The sequence below is a fragment of the Amblyomma maculatum genome, chromosome 3, assembly GCF_055883805.1.
Source record: "Amblyomma maculatum isolate TAMU_Amacu chromosome 3, ASM5588380v1, whole genome shotgun sequence".
NCBI lineage: Eukaryota > Metazoa > Arthropoda > Arachnida > Ixodida > Ixodidae > Amblyomma > Amblyomma maculatum.
The window spans coordinates 79,177,387-79,205,089 of NC_139346.1; the positions used below are offsets into that span (position 1 = coordinate 79,177,387).

The 27,703-nt window shown below is 44.4% G+C and overlaps 1 protein-coding gene and 1 long non-coding RNA gene across 4 annotated transcripts in view; one reads left to right on the plus strand and one right to left on the minus strand.

Annotated features, from left to right (window-relative positions):
* LOC146195038 (uncharacterized) overlaps nt 1-12,437 on the minus strand; it is a 74,648-nt gene extending 62,211 nt beyond the window's left edge. Inside the window, exons 1-2 of the long non-coding RNA XR_014705945.1 lie at nt 12,366-12,437; nt 8,279-8,448 (exon numbers count right to left, since the gene is read on the minus strand). This is a non-coding gene — a long non-coding RNA (uncharacterized LOC146195038). The remainder of the gene's footprint in view (nt 1-8,278; nt 8,449-12,365) is intronic.
* The window catches only part of LOC146195039 (uncharacterized), a 30,571-nt gene extending 13,561 nt beyond the window's left edge, over nt 1-17,010 (plus strand). For all 3 annotated transcript variants that reach the window (XM_084597662.1, XM_084597663.1, XM_084597661.1), the window contains exons 4-5: nt 6,487-6,549; nt 16,762-17,010. In XM_084597662.1, coding sequence (XP_084453788.1) covers nt 6,487-6,549; nt 16,762-16,893 — 195 coding nt within the window. In that variant the 3' untranslated portion in view covers nt 16,894-17,010. The remainder of the gene's footprint in view (nt 1-6,486; nt 6,550-16,761) is intronic.
* Nucleotides 17,011-27,703: the final 10,693 nt, after the last annotated feature.

The following is a 27,703-nucleotide window of genomic DNA, read 5'->3' on the forward strand; positions in this document are numbered from 1 at the left end:
CGACTGGCGAAGGCAATCACTTTCTCACGCGAAGTTGCATCGCGCTGCAGAAGTACAGCTCCAAGACCGAGACCACTGGCATCAGTGTGCAGGATGGTTGGAGCGCTATCACTGAAGTGGCCAAGAACAGGGTCTGATGTGAGGGCGTGCTTCAGATTATTAAAAGCGGCTTCGCACTGTTCAGTCCACACGAAAGGGCTGCGTATTTTAAGTAGTTCATGAAGTGGAGCAGCAATACTTGCAAAATGCCTTATAAAACGCCGGAAATAAGACGCCAGGCCGAGAAAACTGCGCAATTCTGTAATCCGTTGTGGACGAGCAAAGTTCAAGACCGCGATAATTTTTTCAAGGTCTGGACGAATGCCGTCATGGCTGACTAGATGTCCCAATATTTTAATTTCCTTCTGTGCAAAGTGGCACTTTTTGGTGTTGAGCTGAAGGCCCGCTGAAGCGAGACACGTGAGGACCTCATTCAGGCGCGTAAGATGGTCCGTAAGACGAAAAGATGACAATGTCATCCAAGTAACATAAACAGGTTCTCCATTTTAGGCCACGAAGCACAGTATCTATCATTCTTTCAAATGTCGCTGGTGCGTTACAAAGTCCGAAAGGCATGACATTAAATTCGTAAAGGCCATCGGGAGTTGAGAAAGCGGTTTTTTTCTTTATCGTCCTCGTGCATAGGTATTTGCCAATAACCTGAGCGTAGGTCCAAAGTCGAGAAATATTCGGCGCCTTGGAGAGAGTCAAGGGCGTCATCAATTCTTGGCATTGGGTATACATCTTTGCGGGTAATTTTGTTGAGTGCCCGGTAATCAACACAAAAGCGTACCGAGCCGTCCTTTTTTTTTAACTAACACTACTGGGGAGGACCATGGGCTTGTCGAGGGACGAATAATATTGCGATGGAGCATGTCATTTACATTTTCTTCAATTACTTTTCGTTCAGAGAGGGAAACCCGATAAGGCCGTCGGCGAACGATAGAGTTACCTTCAGTAATGATGTGATGGTGCGCAACACTATCTCACACAATCTCACAATATCTGTATGACAAGCAATGGCGGAGCATTACTGGTTTTTTCAAGATTGTGCTACAGGTCACAAAACCTGCAATATTGCTGCCAGCAGAGAAAACACGTGTTGTAAGCTCGGTCTTATTACATCAAACGCTAGGTGCTTTGCACTATCGCAAAAATAACTTATCAGACACAGAAAAAATGACATCCTTCAATAGCTGCCGATCTATACCATCACTGCCGAATACAACATGGAATGGTGGGTGCACACAGGGTTGTAACATTTTCTATTTATTTTAATTCATCATATATTTATTTACTTGCACAGTTCACACTGATACACCTGGGGTTGATGGAGGCAAAGAAGCAGTGCCGAAAACCTTATAACCCGAACATATGAATTCGGAATCTCGCGACACCAAACCCATCTCCACCTAGAGTTTTTCGTCGAACGTGTGCAGAGACAATCGGTAATCTTTCTATAGCCTAGAACAATTCACTGACATTTATTTATTTCACTATCATTTTAGAGCGTTAGCTCTACTCCTCCGAAGCAAGAACGTCAGAAGGAGGAGGAAACTTTATTGAGGAGAAATGGATATGTTAATTGTTCGTGGGAGGACGCTTCTTTTCAAGCCACCCAAGGGCTGGTCGCCACTTGATGGCGCTCGACGACCTCCTTGGCCCAGGCCATGATGGCGCGGATGGTGCATTTTAGAGTTTGAACGCTCGCGCTGTGAATCAAACACCCTCGTCTTTATTGTCCTACCGCGGCACGCGAGCGCTACGCTATCACCGCAGCCGTGAAATGCACCCTGGCCCTGTGCATTGAATATCATCGTCTTCGTGATGCTCTGCCTGCAGTATTTCTTTATTTAATGTATGCAAATACGCCACACAGATATTCCATCTCGATAAATCCTACATAAGTTATCGATACTGTTTCTTGTTTCTATTTCAAGAACAAAACTGAGCTGTTATTCATAAAGGATTAAAATTTTCACCATTCCAGAAGCACGAATGAGGTTCACACGGGGTAGTCTGTAAGAGATTGTATTTATCACGTATGCAATTATTTTATAATAGGTGAATGGTCTGGTGCATTGAATATGGAGCCGTTCCGGAAACTAAGTAGCAAGAGTTAACATAGTAATAAAACAGCAGGCTGTATAGCAGCAGTTTCAACTTTACAAGAAATAGGGTTCGCACGCGACCCTGATCTTTCGTGCGGAAGCATACAGCTTTTGCTTTCTTTAAATATTTATCATGGAATTAATAGTGATCCAGTCATACAAAGATTTATTCAAGCGTTGCATAAGTAAATTATTTCTTTCAAGCCAAACTTTAAAAAAAAGGGGGGGGGGGGGGGGGCGCACACCAGTGGCACACATGAAATATTTTGCAGTCGCGGAGACATCATCATCGAGATATATTGTAACGGATGAAATGGTTTTAATACAGGTGAAAGGACGCACACGGCTCAGACAAACCAGTAACAGTCTGCGCGTCTCGCTCCCTCCGCTTCTTCTGCTGCTTCTGCTGCAGCTAAGTGCGCCGCTACGCGGCGTAACAATTCCCTCCGGGCAAACGATTCTCGTCCTCGAGAAAATTAGGTAGATTGAAGATTACAGCGCTTCATGCGAGCCACGTGAACAACTTGTGTCTTGCGGGATTGGCGGTTATTCGTCGTGGCATTGGCGATAACGTAATTCACGTCATTCAGTTGGTCCAGCACGACGAAGGGGCCGTCGTACTTGCAGAGGAACTTCTCATATAATCCTCGCTTGCGAATAGGCGTCCAAAGCCAGACATAGTATCCAGGGTAGTAAGCAACTGCACGATGATGCAGATCGTAGTGCTCTTTCGAGCGGTTTTGAGAAGCCAGTGTATGTAAGCGCGCTATACGACGGGCTTCTTCGGCACGGCGTAGTATCTGGGAAACAGACGCATCATCGTTGGGGGAAAATGGGAAGATGGTGTCTAAGAAAACGTGGGGAGTGCTTGCTTGCAGTAAATAGAAAGGAGAATAGCCCGTAACTTCATGATTTGCAGTGTTATAAGCGTGCGTCACATACGGTAGCACTGAACCCCAGTTACGACGGTCAGACGAGACGTACATGGACCGCATGGTTGTCAAGGTGCGGTTGGTGCGCTCGGTGAGACTGTTGATCTGCGGATGATACGGTGTCAAATGTCGATTGTTCGAACAACAAAGTGGGAGCATTTCTTCCACGACATCAGCAGTGAATTGCCGACCACGATCACTTATAACACGGGGTGCGCCGTGGCCAAGAATAACGGAATGCAAAAGATACGGCGAAACATCAGCAGCTTTTGCGATAGCGAGAGAAGCGGATTTCGCGTATCTGGTAAGATAGTCAACGCAGACGATAACCCAGCGGCAGCCGTCCCCATTCTTCGGAAAAGGACCGAGCAGGTTAATTCCAATCTTTTCAAAAGGTGATGCAAGTGGCTTGACGGGCTATAAAGGTCCGGCCAGTATGGTGGTGCGTGCCTTAAGTCGTTGGCATTTTTCACATGTCGCAACGTATTGCTTGGTGGTCTTATAAATTTGTGGCCAATAAATACGCTGGCGAATTCGGTGCAGGGTATGACAGAAGCCTAGATGTCCAGAGGTAATATCGTGCATGGCATGCAAAACTTGTGCACGAAGATTTTTTGGGACGACCAAAAGCAGGGCAGCACCGTCAACTGAGTAGTTCATCTTGAACAAAACACCATCTTCGATAGTAAACTGCGTTGACTCTGCTCTTCCTTCTGCCTCTTGTATAAGAGGCTGTATTGACCAGTCGTTGCGTTGTTCTCGCCTAAAGGTCGCCATACTAGGAAATGTCTAAACTAAACACCCGTCGACGCCATCTTCATCGTTAACGGAAGTCGGCAATGGGTGCCGTGACAAGCAGTCTGCATCACTGTGATGTCGTCCACTCTTGTACGCGGCACCAAAGTTGTATTCTTGCAGGCGTAATACCCAGCGCGCCATTCAACCAGATGGGTCGCGAAGTCCGATGAGCCAGCATAGGGAATGGTGGTCAGTAACTATGGTGAAGTAGCGCCCATATATGTATGGTCGGAACTTGTGCACAGCGAACACAACTGCGAGGCACTCCAATTCGGTAACTGTGTAGTTTCGTTCACATTTTGTCAACGTGCGGCTGGCATATGCAACAACGTGCTCAGCCCCACTATGCTGGTGCACAAGCACCGCCCCCAAGACCGACGCCACTGGCGTCAGTGTGAACCTCCGTCACAGCAGAAGGGTCGAAGTGGCGCAGCAGTGGCGCTGAAGCTAGAGAAGACTTGAGCCGATTGAAAGAGGATTCGCACTCTGGGGTCCACACAAATTGCGAATCCTTGTGCAGTAGAGAAGTAAGGGTTGGGCAACTTGCGCAAAACCAGCACTGAAGCGACGAAAATAAGTAGAGAGGCCAAGAAAGCTCCGAAGACTTTTAAAGGTGCGTGGAGTTTCGAAGTTGCGTACTGCAGCAATCTTCTGCGGATCCGGCCTGATAACATCCTCGTTGACGAGCAACCCAAGAATTAAATTTTGTCGCTCTCCAAAATGGCACTTCTTCGAATTCAAAATGAGGCCCGCTTTGCCAATGCATTCAAGAACTTTATGGAACCTCTCATTGTGCTCTTGGAAGGTCTTTCCAAAAATGATACCATCAAGGTAGCACATGCATATTTCCCATTTGAGGCCACGAAGGATAGTGTCCATAAATCGCTCGAACGTCGCGGGAGCGTTGCATAATCCAAAGGGCATTACAGTAAATTTGTATAAACCATCTGGTGTTACAAAAGCAGTCTTTTCACTGTCGGATAGATGTAGAGGAATTGGCCAATAACCAGATCGCAAATCAACAAAGGAGAAATATGACGCCGAATGCGGACAGTCTACAGCGTCATCAATGCGAGGTAACGGGTATACGCCTTTCTTTGTTACCGCATTCAAACGACGAATGGTTTTAATACAGGTGAACGGACGCACACGGCTCAGACAAACCCAGAACAGTCTGCGCGCCTCGCTTCCTCCGCTTCTTCTTCTGCTGCCTCTGCTGCATCTCAGTGCGCCGCTACGCGGCGTAACAATATGTTAAAGAGCGACAGCCCTAAACGCTTAAAATTTTCACCAATGGCACTTCACAAGCTCGCCTTAAATGCGGAAGCTTCATTGTCTATCGGAGTGACTTGTGTCCTGTAGGACAGATACGAGTGAAAAAAATTCTAGAGGGCATTTAGGACCACTAAAGTGCGATGAGGCGAACGAAAGATGAGAGACAGAAAGAGGTGCCGTAATGGACGGCGCGGTGAATCGTAGCCGTCTACTACGACACCTCTACCTCCCTCTCTTGTTTTACTCCCACCTTCCTCCCTTCCTTTATGGCGTGGTATTTGTGTTCGGAGAAAACTGTGACAGATACTCGCCTTTTCAATCCTGTGAGGGATTAAGGTTCAATTTCCGGTGGAGATAACGTTTTTTTATTTATTCTTAACTATCTCCCTCGAAAATGTCACAGCCTATGCCGTCAGCTCCCGCTGACAACGATGAGACATTAAAGGCTTTTGCCTTAAATCTGTAGTGGCTTTCTGTGGACACAATATTGTTTAAGCGCTTCGAACAAGGTTTTATGATCTACAATGTCGGATGCCTTCGAATTATTCAGAAACACACCAACCACGATTGTCTTTTCTCAAGTTGAGACAGAATAAGTTTCTTTTTTTTTATGCAGTCCCAATTCTATTCATTCAGTTTTACTAACATCCTATTGGTATGGTGTTAGCAAGTTACAAGAATCCATGAATGCTGGTAGTCGAAAATGTAGGAAGTTTTCAGAAAACTAAAAAATGGTCGTTCGTGTTAAAATTTTTAAAACAAGACATTACCCTCTGCTATCTGCATTTTATCTGGAAAGACTGAGGCAACCAAACACATCTTAAAAAAGTCAGCAAGAGCCGCTGCAATCACATAAGTTGCGTAATTAACAGGCTATAGCTCGACGCCATCCATAACACAGCTGCTGAAGTTTTTCATGCTTTAGAGGGTTCTCATTTCAGCGCCGGTAGGGTGAAGGAAAAGCAACGTGGTGTTTATTAAGCCCATATATTTATCCGCTTCATTCCGTACTCATTTAGAAGCCTTATTTGAAAACAAAAGTCGTTAAAGGCAATAGCTGCTAAACAACGTGCCATTATTCCCGTGGAGTTTTGGTGGGACAGCATGCGACTGACGATGGCGTAATACCTTGTTTATTCTTTACCATAATACATCGTATCATTCATTTTTCACCTGAATAAAACTAAGGTATCCATAATTATATGATAGCTTTCTGTTTCTATGGTGGTTTACCCGCAAACTGCACCTGTGCTATGACATATTTGTATGCGTATCATGCGCTTTGGCTAGTATTCAAGACAATACCACCTGAATTTTGCTCTTTGTTGCAGAGGCCAGTTGGCTGCTCTTGTCAAAATTGGACAGTTCAATTGCCTTCCAAGACAGTGTGTTACGTAAGTTGCATATTTTGGTGTAACCATATTTCTTGCGAATGTACGGACTCTGTCTTAGCTTTAACTTTGTCGCAGTATAATATAGACTACTTTGACTATCAATCGCCATCTCATGTCACCTAAGTTATACTTATGATCTGTGACTAGAAGAGCATGTTGCGGATGGCGATGGCTGCATATCCAGCCACGACCATCAAGTCTAGGTTTTGGAGGATATTGGGGCCCAAAATAGGAATGAGCTTCCCGGAGGTGATGGTATCAATGGCGGGGAACAGACGTGCGGAATGCATGTTCGGTTTAAACGGTTAGCAGAATTTTAGCCAAGGCACAAAAAAGTACCTGCAGCCTGCAATATTTTAAAACATTGTATGCTTGGTCCCATCTGTTCCCCAAAACTTCAATTCTATTTACAGTAGCAAAGGAGGCTAACACACACACATCGACGACGATAGCTGAAGGCCATAAAAAGAAAGCCTAGAGAGAATTCGATTATTACAATTACTCGATTATCGTCTTAAGACAGGAAAAATATTGGGGCATAAATATTACAGTTTCAACTCAATATTTCGAGACAGTTTCAATAAATATTTAGCTGCACTGAAACAGGTGACGACACTCGTAATTATGTACCCCTCTGCGACTCACTCCCTACGTCTATCAAACACATGTTTAACTATACCGCTTCCTTGAAGCATTCGATATTATCACCCCACAGCGGGCCTTAAACAGATATTTACGTGTATTGTATGACACCATGTAGCCCATGTACCTACACTGAGCCGTGCTTGACATCGTTTATTCTGGGGAAAATGGGGTAGTAGTGGTTAATCCAGTGCCGAATGTTTGGACATTTAAAGCTCCTCGGCATAGGCCGCTTCCCATAGACGCAACCTCCGTGCTGACCCACCCGGGTGAAATCGGCAGATGACTTTTTCTATACTCCCCTCTATCTTTCACTTCCCTATCTCCTTTTTGACATCTCTTCTGTCCTCACCTCTTCTTTTTATATACTTGCTCTGCGGCTAGGGTTAACCTTGTGTGGCTAACCACCCTGCGTTACGCCGCATTAGGTACAGGCGGGGTGTACGGCTGATGTCGGCTGAATTTCCTTGCAAGTTCTTGTCACATCACCACGTTGGGCTCTGTGGTAAGTGGCCGGTGCTCTGGCTGAACAAGCAAATTTTGTGACTTGCTCTCCTGAGCATCACTATCACCTTGAAGACAAAAGGTCAACTGAAAAGTATAGCTCAATGATTGTACAAACCAAAGAAAAGTTTTGCAAAGTGTCATCTTATTCGCACTGAAGTTGCCCAAAAGCCAGCACGTACCTTATCCCCATGTTTAGTTTAAAAATGTTTCACCGAGCTTTCTTGGCCAAAGTACCGGCTGCGTAAACTAACCAGCCAAGACCTGCTCCTCGAACTTACTGATGGAGCTCAATGCAAAAAGCTTACAAAATTTAGTTCATTGCGGATGTTCCAGTGACCATAACATCCCATAGATCCTTAAACAACACTCGTGGTGTCATTTCGAATTGACTTTCTCCACATCGCCGATAAGGAGATTCTGAATGTACTCGATGATCAGTACGTCGTGAATGTCCAATGAACCACCATCAGAAAAAACAAGGCGATTCCTCCTAAACGCTTGATACTAACTTTCAGTTCAAGCGCACTTCCAGAAAATATTGAAGTAGGATACCTCAGAGTCAAAGTCCGAGCTTACATACCACACCGATGAAGACACTTTAACTGCCTGCGATACACATATGAATTGCAAAGCTGCGGAGGCCGCAATACGTGCCACCAACGAACACCATGCTGAGAACTGCGATGCTCTATTGAATCTTAGTCCCAAGTGCGAAGTAGAGCACCCCTCATACTATTGATCTTATTCCACCTAGAAGAAGAAAAAATAGGTTATTACAATAAAGACAAAAGGAAAAACATCATTTCTAGAAGCAAGGAAATTGGTAGTAGAGAATACCGTTTTTGTGTTCTCAGCTAAGGCAGACTATGCAAATTTAGCGCTGAGGGGCAAAGCGCTACAATGCAATCAGGCACCTACCAAGGCCACATCATTTGAGCCAATGGTACGGTCATCTAGCTCGCTCCATGCAGAGGCAGTGAAAACTGTCCTGGCACCTCAAATAAGGAATGTCAGCCACCGAGCCGGTAGCCCTTAAGGCTTCCCCCAGCCGAGAGAGGCCCAAGAATCGTTCTTCCGTGACCTGTGTTGCACTGACGATTGTGTTTCACTGGCGATGACATTCTATAAAAAAGAGAAGGAAACTATGTACCTCACCAGAAAATAAGTAGATTTGTTCCCCAACATACTCATATCGGTCATATGGCTAACGTATAAACTTGAATGGCAGAGACTTGTTTATAAATTATACAGACATCGCAGACATACTTATAATAAATGTACCTATAGCTTTATGCCTTCGGGAAGCAAACTTTAATTCACATCACACCAATATCCTGAAAAATCATAAAACCTTTTAACGACGTCGACAGCAGGCGAGCCGACTCTGAGCAGGCTTCGCAGTCAACGCAAAAGCGACGTCCCTGTGAGGGGAATACCATTCAGTACACACCTAGAGGCAACTGCAGTCACCATAGCCACAAACCAATAACAGTTTGTTCCTTGTACTTATTGCCGTATCTAACATTGGCAGTCTGTGACTTAGAATACCTTATTCAACAACTGCCGAAGCTGTACGTGGCAGCTGAGGATTTTAACGGGCACTCTTCTAGGGATAGTGGACGAACCGACACAAGGGGGCCGATTGTAGGAGATTACAGTTTGTCGAATAATTTTTCCTTCAGCTATTGAAGAATGGAATAGGCTGCCACATGAATTTATGGGCGATATCTGCCTTGATATTTTTCTTAAAAACGTTGAGTCATATTTTGAGAAGCAAATGGTGTAAACAAAAAAAAAAATTGTTCCTAAAATGTGTTTCGTTATTCACTGCGAGTGTTCAGTCTAGGATTTTATCTTATTAATACCTATTGTCTAACGTGTTCTATTATTGTGTCGCTTCGCGGTTCTTTACAGTGCTTCATATGAGAAAAATTGAATGCCCGTTAGAGTGTTGCAGTGCGTATGTTTTCCATTTTTTGTGTTTCTGATGTTTTTCATTTTGTATAACGGTCCCATCAACTCACCCACTCCTGTAAGAGCCTACCAAGGCTTACAGTATGCTTAAATAAATAAATAAATAAATAAAAATAAAAGCGGATCCGTACTAATATGTACATACATCCTTAAACTCCGTTCTCCGCCAAAACATCTGTCATTCAATAGCCAACAAATGTCCGTCTAGAGCAATCTGAAGCAAAATTCCCCGGTTTGATTCAGCCCCTTCTCATGCGCTTTGAACAAATGTGCGAGAACTAAGACCCCCAAATTGAGTCAAATTAAAAAAATCCCCAAGGAATGCACAACTCGCACCGTGGTACACCTTCTTATCAGTTTTTGCTCTCACACTAATGCAATTTCAGAACAGGTACATCACATAAGCATATCTTACAATAACTGACACTGAAATAAAAAATAAAAATGACATCGCATTTTGCAGATAGTTAAAAAAATTAGCAGTTGCATAGCTCTTTTATGCCAGATATACGCTGCGTGAGCATGGTTTATCATGGCTTGGCTCGAATTTTCCTTGCATTATCTTAGCTTATTTCGGCTGTTCATGTTTTATCTTGGCTAGTCAAGGCTTTTCTCTACCCCCTCGGCTTCCCAAGAGAGACAGCACTGTATACAATGCACACAACGTATATTTAATCCATGCTAGAAACGCCGGTGTGTGAACGCCGGTCAGCGAACAAAGGTGGTTTACGAACTCCTGTCTACGCACTAATGAGTTAGGAACGCCGAACTACTCTGTCGTGGGCATGGCTGCGCCCCCTTTCTCTCTCTCTCTCGCTTTACACACGCCGGTAGAATCAACACCCTCTTCTTCTTCTAGGTTGTGTTGGTAGAACGCTTAAGCTACGCATTTAAGAATGAAAGCGTTCTTCCCCTTCTTTCATCCTTGCTACAAACGCCATTGTGCGAGCTCCGGTTCTGCGAACAATGTCGTACGGGTGCATTGAACATTGAAGCCATCATTATACTTCCATTCTACCTCGCTTATACCAGAGATTAAAAGCAAGGTTGATTTCTTGCAGCATCTTTCAGATACTATTCATAAAAATCATGCACAACAGCGGTGATAGAATATATCGTTGCATTCGCGCCCCTCAACAGTAGACGTTGTTTAGAAGACCTTTCATGCAGTTTTAATTTTATCGTCCCTGTACGTTTCGTCTAGCAATTCAGTTATAAATACCTTCATGTGTGAGTAACATCCACAAGAGTTCTCTATTTACGCTGTTGTATACATCGTTTAGCTTAAAAAGGCTATATACAGCAGTGTGTTGTCCGCCGTGAGTCAATGGTTTGGACTATCACGAAAGTGCTATTATCTAATCGATCAGTGCTTCGGAACCCACCCATAAGTTCATCAAGTATATTATTACTTGCTATTTAGGCCTGAAGTTTTAATTTCAGTGCCTGCAATGCCAGCCTGTAGTTAACTGACGTAATCGAGATCTCTATAAATGACTTCTTGAAATTTCTACCTTCATTTCCTTCATAATTAAATACATCTTATTTTCTCATCAGCTTTCCATAATATTAAATTTTTAGGACCGATTGCAATGCCTTTAAAGTATCTCCTTGTTATTGGACCTAGTCCATAAATATAGCTTGACTGGAATTTTGTCCGTCCCTACTGGTGTACTTATACAGGAATATTCGAAATTGCCTACAATTAGTTTACACTGCCAATTTCAGATCTATTTTGCATTAAGCATTTTGATACTGTTTACTCATTCGGGTAGATTTCCCCGACACCACGTCCAGATAGTTTTTTTTATTTTGATGTAATTTATACGATAGCGTCGTGCCCCTCTAGACATTTTCCTCCGAGACCTGAATATTTTGTCCCCTTTACTTGGATTGCTTTTGTCAGTACAGCACTCCCTCCTTCCCCCTTTAGATGGATCGCGCATTTCTATCATTGATTCATCTGTGCGCTGTTGCATATTACTTTGCACAATTATCTGCAGTTCAAGTTCCTAATGCTGATAGCATTCTCATTTTCATTTCGTCTTTAGAGACCTGTGCAACCTCAACTTCTATTTGTTCTCTGGAAGACACCTCCATTGTTAGACTGCCTGTTTATTTCAGCATTCGATTAGCTTCAGTGCGTTTTTCTACCTTTTAAACCATTCAGCGCTTCTACCTGTTGAATTCTTGTGCGGTTGAGTTGTGCTAACTTATTATATTCCCACTCCTCCCTAAGGTATTTCTCTATCGTTTCCTTAAAGGGACAGGGCAGCACTCCTTGAAAAAAGTTTGCTTTCAGCAAGGACCCACAGTTATTTATGCTGCGAACTCGAATATCAGATTCAAATTAGGCAGAAAAAAAGCAGAAATAGCCTTTTTTCAGCAGAACTACGCAGCCCGCATGACGGGGCTTACTGCGGGTTGCGCCGCTTCCTGTGATTGACCAAGACGTCGCGTGACGACAATTTGAGGGCCGAGGAATCTGCCGATGTGACTCCTTCGCTGCACTGTGTACTGATCGCAGCTCTCTGCGGCTTTGTGAATGTCATTATGGCACGCCATTTCTACACAGATGACCACCGGGATTTTCATCGCAATTATACGTACCAAATACGCTCACAAATGATGCTGGACTGCCTTTCCCTTTTATCCTACGCTCAGAATACACGTTTAGTGAGTTGCCGACTTACTTATGTTGAAAGCCAAGCTGCAGCTGCGCCGTACTCCTACTTTCATGAGAAAACCATGTTCTGAAATGTGTCTTCTTACAAGAGGCACATCGTTTTTATTTCGAAATTAATTTACATCCCCCCACAAGACAGGGCATGTGAAATGACGAGGCAGCAACGGGTGCAAAATAGCAAGGCCATATAAAAAAGCAGTGTATATCAATCTCGCCCTTTCAGTCGCTACAAAACTGCCTCTTTGTAGGGCTGGCGAGGCTTGTCAAGCGGTCGTAACGACTGATTTTATCTTGCCGGCCTCAGTTTTTTGTAAAGAAAACTGGAAATAAACTGATTGATGATGATGAAATCCTGCTTTGAGTGCCAGTCGTCGTACCTCGGGGAAACGAAGAAAGGGTGAAGCAGTACAATGCTGCCACAAGACAAATGATTAATAAGCGACGCGCGGCTGCCGAACTCTGCAAGGCATGCGAGGCATTGACGGAGACATAGTGCTGGAGACCAAGTCAAATGCGCGCAGAATGCTGCTTGAGTCATGACATCTAGCAGACGTAGATAACCTTTCCCTTTTATCCTACGCTCAGAATACACGTTTAGTGAGTTCCCGACTTACTTATGTTGAAAGCCAAGCTGCAGCTGCACCGTACTCCTACTTTCATGAGAAAACCATGTTCTGAAATGTGTCTTCTTACAAGAGGCACATCGTTTTTATTTCGAAATTAATTTACATCCCCTCACAAGACAGGGCTATGTAAAATGACGAGGCAGCAACGGGTGCAAAATAGCAAGGCCATATATGAACAACATCGATGATTGCTTGCTTGGAAGCATCGAAGGAAATCTCGAAAATCAAACTAGCGCACTTCAAAACAAAGACACAGGAAGAGAACGACAACAGCGCTGTGTTGTCGTTCTCTTCCTGTCTCTTTGTTTTGAAGTGCGCTAGTTTGATTTCCAAGATGATTTACCAACTAGCCTGTTCTTCCACCCTTGGAAGGAAATCTCGCTGTGTGCGCTCTTTACCTGAATGCTCCTATACTCAGCTGAGCGGTACACTATTACATCAATACATATCGAATACATCAGGCACGTGCCGTGCGGGAAACGATTGCGCAAAGCCTTCACAACCTAGCTGCGACACAACAGTGGGCTTTTCTTAATCATCTGCTCGTTCGCAAGCATCATCAGTGCGTGCTGCTGAGTTTCCCATGTTTAGCACAGAAGCCGTTGCGGGGAGCCTTTGTGCAAAACAAAAATAAGACACGCGAATACAACCATGCGCCGATGCTTTCTGTCTCTCCAATCGCGAGATTGCACTCCATGGACGGATCGCAATAAACGCTAACCGCAACGGTTCACATACAAATGAGGCCTGAATAGTCAGAAAGTCATGAAACTACGAAGCACAAGCCGTCCCTCCCTTTTATTCGTTTAATAACTTCGGTTTTGAAAATGGTGAGTGGCCCGACTCTTTTGTGTAAGGAAATAGAAAGAATCGCGTCATGGTTCAGGGATGCCTTTTTGACAAAGCCCTATAGAAATAGCATAAGCAACAAACTGCATGTAGTCACAGCTACGAAAATGCTTCGAGTAGAATGTTTCCTTTGGCCAGCTTGTATGTATCTTTCTCAGCAGCACCGCATCACTCCGCGAAATTTTGACACACTGGACGGCTACATCGTCACGTCCACAGCTGTGTGTGCATCCGAACACATATAGAGCTGTGTTGTATCAGGTGCACAACACTAACTTGACGTTTGTCCGTCTGCGACCCACGGAAGACGAAGAACAGCGCACGCCGAAAGCTCCCTCCGTTGGCACTGAATGCGTCCGGCTCCTCAAAGTGACGTCACGATGGAGGGAGAAGCTTCTCTTCTCTCTCCGCTTTCCTCCTCTGTAGCAGTAGGGCGGGGGCGGGAAATTTGAATTGCGCGCTTTCAGTCGGCGCTTGCGCAGGTGTTTCATGGATATTCAAAAAAATTACTTCACAGACATGGTCGACAAGAAATCTACGTCGAAAATCTATATTATTGGCACATTTAAAAACCGCTGCAGTGTCCCTTTAATGCATGCTGCATTACCGCTACTTCGTTGGCTAAATTTGCGTTTGCTTTTGTGCTTCCTGATTTTTCTTTTTATCAGGTATCCTATCTGCCCTATATATGGTCACTTCGTACGCTATAGACGCCGCTGTAATTCATTTCCTTCTTAGCGAGCTTATCATACACTGCTGGTGACTTTATGCAGTAACTAATGGTTGTCTCCCAATTCAAGCAATCCCATGTGATCTGGTTTTCGCATATCATTTCTCTGTTTCATGTGTAATGTTCAGTTCAACGGCGTAACCAATGAAGCAATAAGAGTACACTTGTGAAGATGAATTACGCAGAGATTTCCAGAGATAATCATTGGGCAGCGTAAACAAGCAGCTAGGCAGAGCATTTTATCAAAAAGAAATGCGAGCGCTAATCAAAGTGTTCTTTGGTTCTGTTGCGTAATGTTTACGTCCTTCGTCCTTTAGCGCTAGACAAGGTAGGGCAGATCTGTGGCTGCAATTTTCTTGCACTAATCTGCTGGAAATTGTTGCGGGATTAGCAAGAAAATTTGAAATCATTGCGAATAGAATTGTGAAAGGATTTGTTCGAGATGTGAAGGTTCCTTTTGTGTGTGGTGGCTGTATGTCTGAATAAGTGCAGACCTGCCATAAGTAAAAAGTTGGTGACAACCCGCATCGCACAGAAATCCCACCTGCTGTTTTGTAACATGGCACTTCCCTCTCGATATGCTCCTCAACTTTGTTTTGTATTCCCTAACAAACTTTTTACTTCAACCTTTCTCATTTTGTGTAGGATACGAGATCATTTCGGGGTCGCTCTGTATCCCAACGTTGCCTTCCACCAGGCGCCTGTGTTGAAGATAAATAGAGCGGGTAGGGGGAGGAAGAGTAGAATATCGCGCCCAGTTGGACATTGTCAACACCGATGAGATGGTCTTTTGGGCAAATCTCTTGGTGCCCGTCGATAATCTAACGCTCTAATCTAACGATAACTCCGCTCAATTCAGGAAAGCGCGTCAAGGGCTGGGCAAAAAATATTTCGTATTGTTTGTCAGCAAAGTGTGGTAGGTGGGAGACGTGTGTAATGAATAGTGTTGTAGCGCGACGAGAGAAATAGAAGGAATGAATGCAGGGAGAAGAAATATGGAAACGCTGGAGTGTGTTCGCCAGTACTTCAAGGAAATCTGCTTCAGGGTTTGGTTCTTACTAACCATCCCGGTGTTCAAGCATTGAACTCTCTGGAGCGAACCTCCAAGTTGCCGAAACGCTCCGTACCACACCTACATCCGCGTCAATCTGGTTCAAAGTTTGGCTCTTATTAACCATTCCGGAGTTCAAGCATCGAACCCTCTGGTGCGTACCTCCACATTGCCGAAACACGTCCGTACCACGTCTCCATCAGCGTCTGCAGAGTCTGCCTAACGACACCAGATCACGTGAACCAAAACGCAAATGGGAACCCTTTCGCCTGGTATACGAGCACGGGTATACCGATCCTGGACCCTTAATTCATTCACAATATGGCGAGCCTGCCAGGATGGTGTTGACATCAATTCCCGCTGTTCTAGACCAAGGCAAGCTCTCGCCCGTAGTGAAGGTGAAGATGGAGCTGGAGCTGGAGCTGGAGACGTTGATGCTGATCAGCTTGTATGACGCCTAAGGAAAACCTTGGCTTGTTCGAAGAACAGCTAGCACTTGTAAATAGGAATTAGAGGCTGACTCGGATGAAGTGCGAGAATACACGCGAGTGGGGCCTAATACCGTGCCCAAGCATTCCCAAGTGGAAACAGAACTCCGCGATAGAGAAGGGCGGCTGATGGCGAGCGGAAAATCTGTCTTGAACCTTCGAAACCTCAAGATAGGGCAGGAGGAAAGCACCTCAGTTCATGGTGGTCATGTAAGAATGGCATAGCTACTGATTTGGATAAGGTCCATAATCAAGTGAGAGCACGGTATCATGAAGCACATGGGCAATCAAAAGCCACAGTAATAGGCACGAGTTAACGATCACTGCCAGACCTGAAGAATTCCATCACAACGTGGTATACGTAAAGGAAACTGAATGCGCTGAAATAATATGGTGCCATCCACTTGTGATGTCAAAGCTGCACCTTCACTCTTCCTAGTTTAAAGTTCCTCCACCGTAGCAAAGATTCGCCCTAAACCTATGGCAGTATTTTTATAGCGGTACCTTAGCTGAAAGAAAATAGTGTTGGTACTCTGCTGAGCATAAAGAAATTATTAGAGCGTTAGGTAGTAACTGCACCTACCAAAGTGGCTGTCAGACCAGGTAATAATAATATATTTCTTCTACCTTGTCTGGATAATTTCATTCTTTACTTCTAGGAACCTGACACCTGGAAGGAAAATAAATGGGAACCACGCGTTTACATCTGCACAGTTGGTGAATGTAGTTATGGAGACTGTAAGCATTTTTTCGGCAAGGAACGCTGTACTATGGTACAAGAGCCTAAATGAATTCAATGTGCTTGAGCCTATGAATTTTTTTTTCAGACGTTCCGAGCAAAATAAATTATTACACAAATATTTAATTTGAGCTCTGCTTTCCAATGCTAATAAAATACTTCCACTTTGCCCTGTGATTCATCTTGTTTCAAAATTCGTGGTAAAATATAGTTTATGTATTGATTGATTGAATGTCCTTTATTGAATGGGAAGGTTCATGGCCATGGATGGGGATAAAGGGGAGTAGACAGAATCTTTATTGTTTAGGTCGTCACTCAAATCACATTGCTCTAAACAGGCCACTAAGCGAGCCATACTTGGCAAATATCATCTGTGTGTTAGCATCCGTTTCTAGAAGAGAACGGCTGTTCAATCGGTAGGGTTTGATCTCGGAGCGCCCAGTAGAAAAAGCAAGGCAATCCCAGAGTAGATGAGATATGCCGCCGCGTGTTAGAGTCGTACAGGGGGGGCACGTAATCATTTTCTCTGTATACTGACGGCAGCAGCCCATAATACGGGGCGTGTAAGCCTCATGGGCAATGAACTTGTTCAAAAAGACTCTTCACTTCGGGTGAGGTGGGTTTTTCTCGTATAGGTGGGTCTGGTGTGGCCACCTACATGCGATGCTGACTGAGGCAATGAAGACTGGTCCGAGTATAGGGCATAAAGGCACGATAAGGGGTGAGTTGCCCGCCCAAGGTCGACTAAGGATTAATCAAGGGTGGTGGGGAGGTAAATGTGGGCATCCCACCTGCCAAGGCAGCCGCGGCGTGTGCCGCCTCATTGCCTCCTTATTCGTCCGAGGGACCTGGGGTCCAGTGAATAGCGACAGTTCTGGTCGCGAGTTGGTGGCGTTTAAGGAGACGCTGTATGGCCTTAGCTGTTGCATCTTGTGAACCCGGAGTACCGATTTCCTTGTAAGCTTCATAGGAATCAGTAAGGATACGTATTGGAAGCAGTTCCGGTGCAAGGCACTCCTGACAAGGCTCCCCAAATCGAGAGGAGTTCAGCATGAAGAGGGGTACCTTGAGGTAGGCGGCAGGCATAACCGCCTGAAAGGGAAGGATTGTCATCGCAAACCCAGCCCATAGATGCAAATTCACTTGTAATCGATGCGTCGGTGTATATGTCAGTCGTATCAAGGATTCGCTCTTGTCGGTGATGGGCAGCGAGGAGCTCCCGGGGAATGACAAAATCGCGGTTTATAGGTAGGCGACGGAGGCGTGTGACTACTGGCATCTCCCAAAGGGGAAGAGATGCATATAGGGCTGGTGTTTTGTCGTTACGCTGTTCATCCCAGGCCAGCAGACGACGTCCTAGCACAGTGTTCTCTAGACGAAATCGATGACGCGTCTGTATCTCGGTAAAGATGGTAGTGAGCGGTGGAAGAGAGGCCAAACGCTCAAGTTCGGGTATAGGAGTGTGCTTAGGTAGACCGGTAATTCTGCGTAGTGTTGCGCGATGAAGGCGTTCCACCTTAGCGAAGTCAGTCTTCGACAGTTGGAGGACGGGTGTGCCAAAGAGGATTTTTCCGACCGCAGCTGCTCGGGCCATCGCACGACAGCACGACAGGCATGTTGCCCCGCGCACCGCCGTGCCGGCTGGACCGGCGACGAATAGTGTGTAGCAGTGCTGGCCAAAGGCGTTGTAGCTGATGAACCCATTTCTGAGGACTGTTGCAGCTTGAGATGGCAGGCCAAGAAGGCGAATTTGCCCATTTGACGAGGTGATGGTGTTGCCTCCGATGTGAAGATGGATCTGCATACTGGGGTTGGTTTTATGTTTTCCGTCGACATTAATTAATTCTGTTTTATGTGGTGCGAGTTCAAGGCCAATTTTGGTTAGTGTATCTTCAAGACAAAAAAGGACCGCCTAAAGTTCAGTCTGCATAGAATATTTGTCTGCGTAATCCGCTGCCTCAGTCCAGACGGTAAAATCATCGGCATATATAGCGAATCTTGCGGTTGTTCTGATTTCCAGATTCTCGGCGACGCGTGTCATGGCCAAGTTGAACAATATGGGTCCGAGAATGAAGCCATGAGGTACACCCCTCTCCAAGTAATAGATTTTTAGGCACCCATCTCGGAGCTTTGCCATGTAGCTGAATGGGTCTAGATGTAAAAAAATTGCGGATCCAGATTTGGGCACGAGAACTAGGAAAGCGTTTGGCGAGTTCCTCTAGGATAACCTCATGGCGAACATTGTCATAGGCTTTGTGTATATCGACAGCCAGGATATAGTCAGGTAGCGCTTTACGATGAGCTCTATCCGAAACTCTTCGCAAAAGCCAAAGTCAGTCATGCGTTCCGAGGTTAGGGCGGAAGCCGGCTCGAGCTGGATGAAATCCTGGACTGACGAATTGAATGTAGTGACTAATTCGGGTATGCAGCAGGCGCTCGATGAGTTTAAGAGATGTGAATTCAGGGCGATTGGACGGAAATTACTAGTAAGTAGAAGGTTTTTGCCAGGTTTAGGGATAGAACCAATAAGAATAAATTGGACATAGGCAAAAACCAGATGTATGCGATAAGGGACAAGGCGGGCAACGTCATCACTAATATGGACAAGATAGTCAAAGTAGCCGAAGAGTTCTATACAGATGTCTACAGTAACCAAAGTAGTCTGGACCGTAATGAGATTGGCGGTAGGAAAAAACAGTCAGACGTTCCACCAGTGACGAAGGATGAGATCAAGAAAGCACTAGAAACTATGAAAAGGGGGAAATCAGCTGGAGAGGATCAGATAACTACAGATTTGCTGAAGGACGGGGGGGATATCGTGCTAGAAAAACTGGCCACCCTGTATACGCAGTGCCTGATGTCATCGACGGTACTGGAACCATGGAAGAATGCAAACATTATCCTCATTCACAAGAAAGGGGACTCTAAGGACATTAAAATTACAGACCAATCAGCTTACTGTCTGTTACGCATAAGGTATTTACTAAGGTAATGGCTAGTAGAATCAGGACAACCTTAGACTGCAATCAAGCAAAGGATCAAGCAGGGTTTCGGAAACGGTACTCTACTATCGATCATATCCATACCACCAATCAGGTGATAGAAAAATGCTCGGAATATAACCAGCCCTTATACATAGCATTCATTGATTACGAAAAAGCATTTGACTCAGTTGAAACCTCGGCGGTGATGCAGGCATTGCGAAATCAGGGGGTAGACGAGCCGTACGTGAAAGTGCTGGAAGATATATATAGTGGCTGCACAGCAACCAGAGTTCTGCATAAAGAAAGTAACAAAATTCCCATAAAGAAAGGTGTTAGGCAAGGAGACACAATCTCCCCAGTACTATTCACAGCTTGTTTAGAGGAAGTATTCAGAGACTTGGAATGGGTGCAGTTAGGGATAAGGGTAGATGGAGAATACCTCAGTAATCTGCGATTTGCTGATGACATTGCCTTGCTAAGCAACTCTGGGGATGAACTGCAAATAATGATTGATGACCTAGACAGGAAACGTAGAAAGGTAGGCTTGAAAATCAATATGCAGAAGACTAAGGTAATGTTCAACAGCCTCGGGAAGGAACAGCAGTTTACATTAGGTAGCGAAATACTGAAAGTAGTAGGCGAATATGTCTACTTAGGACAGTTAGTAACCGCAGATCCGGACCATAACAAGGAAATAACAAGATTAATAAGATTGGGATGGAGCGCATTTGGCAAGCACTCACAGATTATGACTAGCAGCTTACCGGTATCGCTAAAGAGGAAAGTATATAACAGTTGCATCTTACCTGTACTCACCTATGGGGCTGAAACGGGGAGGCTAACCAAGAGAGTTCTACTTAAGTTGAGGACAACCCAGAGGGCTATGGAACGAAAAATGGTAGGGGTAACATTGAGAGATAGAAAGCGTGCAGAGTGGGTCAGAGAAATAACTCAAGTTACCTACATTCTAGTGGAAATTAAGAAGAGAAATGGACATGGGCAGGACAAGTAGTGCGAAGAGAGGAAAACCGATGGTCGCTGAGGGTAACAAACTGGATTCCAAGGGAAGGAAAGCGTAGCAGGGGACGGCAGAAAGTTAGGTGGGCGGATGAGATTAAGAAGTTCGCAGGGGTCAAGTGGATGCAGCTAGCACAGAACCGGGTTAAGTGGAGAGATATGGGAGAGGCCTTCGCCCTGCAGTGGGTATAATCAGGCTGATGATGATGATGATGAATAAGAGAAAGCTTGAGATTATCCTGGACCGTTCCGGTCTCCCAGTAAGAATTATCGATGTCGAGAAGGGCATCCTTGGCTGCCGAGTCGAGATTTCGGAGCTCCTGCCAACTGACTCGGTCATGCCCGGGTGTGGCGCCAGCTCGGGCTCTTCCGAGGGCTGCTTGCAGTTCTCCCTTTGAGAATGGGCGATCCAGGTCTTGATCAGGGTTTCTAACTGGGAAAATGGGCACTGCTGGGGGAGGCGTTAGGCTGGGGTGTGGGAAAAAGGTGCGTATAACTTCATCTTCAAAATCAGCCGGGTTGCCATTGAGAAGGATATCGGCGAGAGGTTGGGCTCCGCGTGCCTTGCCATTTGGGCCACGAAAGATGCGCCAAAGTTGTGATAGGCCCGGTACTTGTCCAAGACGGTCGCATGTAGAGTGCCAAGCCTCACTTTGCAGGTGAAGCTGGTATGCCCGGATAAGCTTGAATTGTCGTCGAAGAAGCACGAGATCTTTCTTATAATGGTGGTGTACAATTGGGATGGGTAAGAATTGTTCGCTTGTTCCTGTCGTGTTCCCTTGTTTGGTTCTATGGTGAATGGCTGACAACGTTGTCTAGCAACATACTTTTTTATCGGCTTCTTCCTCTCAGCTTCTTCCTCTCTCTTGTTCGGCTTCTTCCGTTACATTAGAAGGGGAATCTAGGCAACCTTTCCGTATTTTACAAAAGGCCAAGGCATATGATATCAATAGTAAGGAATTAATACCGGTTAACATCCCTTTCCATATTCGATTAATATTTCCTCACATTTGCTGTCTTTCATAGCACGAAAACAGATGTACCAGTCCACATAGTATCTGCTTTCATTGTGTACAAATGTCTCACGGATGCTCTAGAACGAAAAATGTATCATCAATTGTTTATGGGCACCTACTGTGCGAAAGCCCGACATTCAAATCTGTCAAATCTCGTATAGTGTAGGGATATCCTGATAACTTTGTCACCTCCACAATATCTGAGCACAGTTCGTGATGTTATTTCACAAAATAACTTTTCAACCTGATGGAGGAGGCAATTCTAAATCTCTAAAGGAACAAAATAACACCAACGCTTAAAGCATCTATATAAGGAAAGACAGCCAAACAGGACTAAGCAAACATATCGCATCTAGTACGCTCCCCGATTAAGTTTAGGCCGGATACATAAAACTAACTATTGGAGCCTACATTCCAAGCCCAAATACTGTTTAAATGTCACAATTGTGGTCGCGGCTCCCAGGGAGTGGCGGCTGTCAAATGTGTGCGATATGTGCATCAAATGAGCAGAAATGTGACCAATACAGCGCTCCTCCATGCTGCGCAAACTGCGGTGAGGTACACGCCGCATACTCGCATTCATGTCCATCATAGAAGCAAAAAAATTAGCCTATTACCAGAAAAACAAAGGAAAGCCTAACTTTCAAAGGAGGGCAAAATTTAGTTACACAAAGCGCCTTCTAGCTCACCGCGAGTGCGAATGTTTGCCGACTACACGGATGTGGTGCACAGGAAAGGTACATCGCACCAGGATGAGACCACTGCTCAGGTAAGGCCATCGTCACCCTCGGCCGGCGCAGAGCAAGATGTCCAGCAGTATCAAGAACAATAAAGACGCGAAGACTTCCGACTTTACTGTCCGCAAGGTTGGCCCACATATGAAGTGACCTGTAGCGCACAACTTCCAACCTTCGCGGACCTCCAATACCTCTAGCTTGATGATCGACAAACCTCCAGCCTTGTGCTCGCATCCGCTGTGACAGTTGGGAAGTTCTGTAGAGCTTAAGGAAAGGAAACTAAATACCATTACGGACAAAACATTCCACCGACCAACGATTTTAACTCTATACCCAAAGTGTCCTTAAAGATTCCGTTCTTACTCACTAAGAAAACTGTCTGACACGTATTATGAAGAAGAGCACGGAGAAGGGCACTGAATTTCCACTTCTCGATTGAGAGAAAGTATTTTAAACATCTGCCAGAGCCATATCTGGTACCTAGCGCTTTTAGTACGCACTACATCTTTTGAGGAAGGAATCAAATAACAATATAGGTTGTATTTCAGAAGTTTTTATTTTACGCTGTGATATATTCTTGCTTCATAAGAGAAAGCATATGTACTGCACCTAACCACGGGAAAAATTAGACACTTCGATTTACTGCTGAACACCCCGACAGTTATTAATAATTTTAAATGCTTCTACCTTGGCGAACCTCAGTTTTGTGATCGAAAACATGTCACATGCAGCCGAAACCCTCACCATCAAGCATTCTAAAACTAATAGAAGCTTCGGCTTGCGAACTGAGCACCATTTTAGTCTGAATCTAGCGTGGAAAACATTTTGTCTGACAAACCCCGAGCTCATGACCTGAAAAACTTTTAGAGCCTGCATTGCATCACTGCTACAGCAGTTGAAGCCATCCGCCAGTCCTCGGAGTCGTGTAGAAAAATTACAAAAACTGGTTTTCTCGGGAGTCCAATAAAGAAACAATGAAAGCACAACAAGACGTAGTGAATCTTTCGCATTCACTGGATAAACAAAACTACCATAAAAGTAACATAGACAAGAGCTTGTTGGTATTTTGTCCGTTGCAAAGTGGAGAAGGTTTGATGGTAAAAATGTATATCAAAGAATGTTCATGTATATCCAAACAATACGGGAAGAAGTTCATAAGCTGGACGGAAGCTTTTGCCTTTTAAAATGAGTAATTCTAGCAGCTCCTGACGGACAAATAACCATATAGGAACAGGCAGATATGTTAGGCGAACGTTTTTCTCCATTCATGTTCTGTACATTAAAAACAAAATCTGTTATGAATTACAAAACATGCCACAAAAACAAAGCTTCCAACAAAGCGCGAGCAGAACTGAAGCATATCAGTCGCTTGTACACTCCAAGAAGTAAGCACGGTTCTCTTTTAGGGTAAAAGCTCCTGACCCAGAGAAAATACCCTATGAAATGCTAACGTATCTTTCTGCATCCTGTGTAGAATCACTTGTGAAATACTTTAAACTTTGTAACCAAACCAGTACCTGTTCTATTTTCTTACAGACGAATCTAGAAACTACCATCCTGAACAAAAACAAAATACTTGCAATAAATGAACTAAAAATTCTAGGCAAAATGATTGACGAACACTAACCTTCTTGTCTCACATAAGCCAACTATAAATAGTCCCTTCAAAGTTTTATACCTTGTCGCAAACACTCGTCTTATAACAGGCATGCCTTCTGTAAATGTACCGCCCTATTGTGTGTTCCTCCTTTGAGTATGGCTGCATAGTGCGTGATTTCCTATCCATCTATCTATCTTCAGCGAAGTGGTCCTACTTAAGAAATTAGATCTTGTTCACACCTCGGGACTACTTAGTTCAACCGGCGCATGCATAATATCTAAATATCTAAAATCCAGATTGCCTTTATAAACAGATAAGTCTCCTTTTGAAATCAGAAGGCCGCTTACATGCGCTTATATCATTACAATAAGGTTAGTGCAAAAGTACATCTGCTATTACCACCTAAAAAAGTGCCCTTCTAGAACAATATTTATGAACAACCCTCATGTCATGTGTCCACAACTCCTAAAATGTGAGCACATTCGTCGAGAGAGAGAGAAACAACTTTTTCTTCAAGGTATTGGCCAACTGGATTGTTTACCAGGCTTCACAATTTATGTGAAAAAAAAAATATTACATTATCAAGCGCGAACATTTCGGCTTAAAAAATACCTAAGTACATAAGCTTTTGCTGCAAGAACAAGCATTATGAAAGAGAAAATGCAATCCGATTCCAGGATGGCACAGTTTAATTAGAAAATTCTCAACGATTCGTTAAAGCTTTCTTCCAAGAAAACTTACTATGAACCCTTCATAGACATTATCTACGAAACTCTGCTCCATTTTTGTAGTGAAAGATACACAGCATGCTTTCTTTTCCTATAAATCTACGCATACTTTCCAGCGTGGTACTGTTCCTATGAGGTTCAGGTGTTTACAGAAAAATGCGACAGACAATGTGCTTTTCCTTTCCAATAAACCAACACACAATGGCAGAATGGAATACCTACTTACCTTCAAGGAGCCATAGGACAAAGTGTTGCAAAAAATAGGCTCGCTTCCTTCCCCAAAACATCGTGCGCTTCAAGTGTAACCTTGTTGTGGACACCTCGGTGTAGCACCACTTTGGCCTTTGACATTTCAATCTTGGAGGTAAGGAGACAGTATAAATGGGTGGAGCATGTTATTATTCTCGTCGGTGACGTGGCATCGTGGAATTACTCAATTGGAACAGCCAAGATGGCAATCGATGGGTAAAGGATGTAGAGCAACTTCAGAGCCAGCCATGGACGCCAGTGCTTAATGATGTGGCGCTTAGCAAGTCGTACCGCTGCCAGTTAAACTCGGGCTACGAACGACTTCTGAGAATGCAACCACGTGGTGAATCCTTTGTTGAATGCCGTGTTTAACTGTGCTAAACCTGTACTAATTTTTATAGGTGTCGGGTTCTAAACATAAAAAATGTTATAAAACTTCGACATTAACGATTATGCAAAGTCCCTCTGTCTTTGTTTTCTTTTACAAAGATAAATTCTCAAATTACTGATCCACGAAGTCCAAATAACAGAAAGGACACATACAAACTATGACACCCCGAGATTAACGTAGCAGATTTCCGTTTTCTTTAACAACAAGCCTAGTATTTTCACCATGCTCAAAGAAAGTCCTCTGAGCCAAACATTTATAACTATTTTTTGCACTCATTGTTCCTCCCTGAAACATAGTTTGAGGACAGTTATATGCTATAATGTTTCTGTTCTTCTTTCTTATCTTGTTTCTTTTTTCTGTGATGACGTAACATTTATTCGAATTTGCGTATCAATTTTGTACTCAAGTATTCTACTACTTTTTTGTATGCTGGAGTACCGGGTGCTGGGCAGAATAAATTGGGAAAATGACGTGGTGGCCTGACATGTCAGGCAAGTCTATGCTTTTTTACTAGCCCCCTAGGTAACGAGTACGATGTTCTTTAAATAATGTAACTCGCACAAATAAATCTCGACAAATCTCGCAGAGTTTCGAAATGCACTTAATCCGCTAAACATAATTTGAGACTACCTTGGTTTCAAAAATTACAATACGGACTCTGCTTTCCCCGGAATCTGCTCGTAATAGAGGGGGTTCTGAGACATTGCAAATTATCAGACTTCACCCCGGTCAGAGGTTTCGCAAGGTATGATCTCTGCAGGGACTGCAGGCAGATATCTAGTTTCATGACAGCTGAACCTGAAAATCTCGTGTCTGCGCTATTTTTGAGGTTGCAAAGGGCAACTGCAATACTGCTACTATCTTCATGCTTTATATTGCCCAAAATTCGCGTCCTTTCAGCTCTGTCTCAGGGGTGCGATTTGACAATATTTGTCGTCGCTTATCTCTTCAATCGTTCTTTAATATCACTCCTTCCTTTTTTATGTTTTCATTAAACCACATACTCATTACCACGCAGTCTTAAGCTACTAATTTGTGTTAAAGGGCACACGACATAGACATTGCTTCTTGTTTTACTAATTGGCAGAGAAAGAAGCTCGTAAATTTGGGTTCTGTAAGCACTGACTGCAGGTTCTCAACTGAGCTACGTGATATTTGTGACATATTTATGAATTTGCTGGGTGCCAGCTTACAACTTATGTCCGCACTCCTACTCTCTACCTGGACTCTACCTCTGCGCTTGCTGAAGCACCGATCCACCGTGTTAGCCCAAAGCATCTCGGCCTGCCACTCGAACACGAACCTTTGGAGTAGGCTGCTGCAGCCGCCTTCAACATCCAGCAAAAGGTACAATTCATTGCACCCTACACCCTCCGCAAGTACCGAAGTAAGTCTTGTAAATGGGAGGAAGACTTCGAGGACAGGCTTTCCAAGTTCGAGCGAGTGTCCGATCTTAATCTCTGGTATTAAATTGCGAGACTCAGATACGTGTTCTTCTGCCTTGAGGACGGCACTCGCACGCGGTGAGAGAACCGGGACGCCCTTTTGCCCTCCTGGTGTGAGTTTCGTCGTTGCATTATCGAGGACTACATTAAAGCAGACCGCCTAGAATGAGCTGAGCAAGCACTCCAGGCTCGTTTCCAGGTGCTTAGTGAGACTAACAATACATCTTGAGACATGAAGCGACTGTTCTGCCGTGCTGATCCCGCCATGCCGGAGAACAAGAACCTGGGCCACTTGTTGCATAGCGTAAAAGAACAGCTGGTCTTGTGCGCAGTCCTCCGACTACAGTAGCCGAATTTCTGTCTCAAGCATCGGCAATTGCGAAGGTCCTTCAGCAGCGTGTCAAACCTTCGAATATACCTTATTTGCCTGCATCCCTTATGGAGTTGACTCCGCCTTGTGGAGGAAACAGTGAATCATACTGCGACCTCATTATTTGTGGTGCGAGACGAATTGCACAAAACTTTGCAATATGCCTCAACCGCAGGTCGCCGTTATTACCGATATGGTTCGCGATGAGGTACTATAAGCTATGAGGCCTCAGTCACTTCGTGATGACCTATGTCGTTCCTAGCAGTGCTCGGCCGCAGTATATGCGGATTTTTTTGGAACGCTCTTACCCATCATTTTCGCCTTT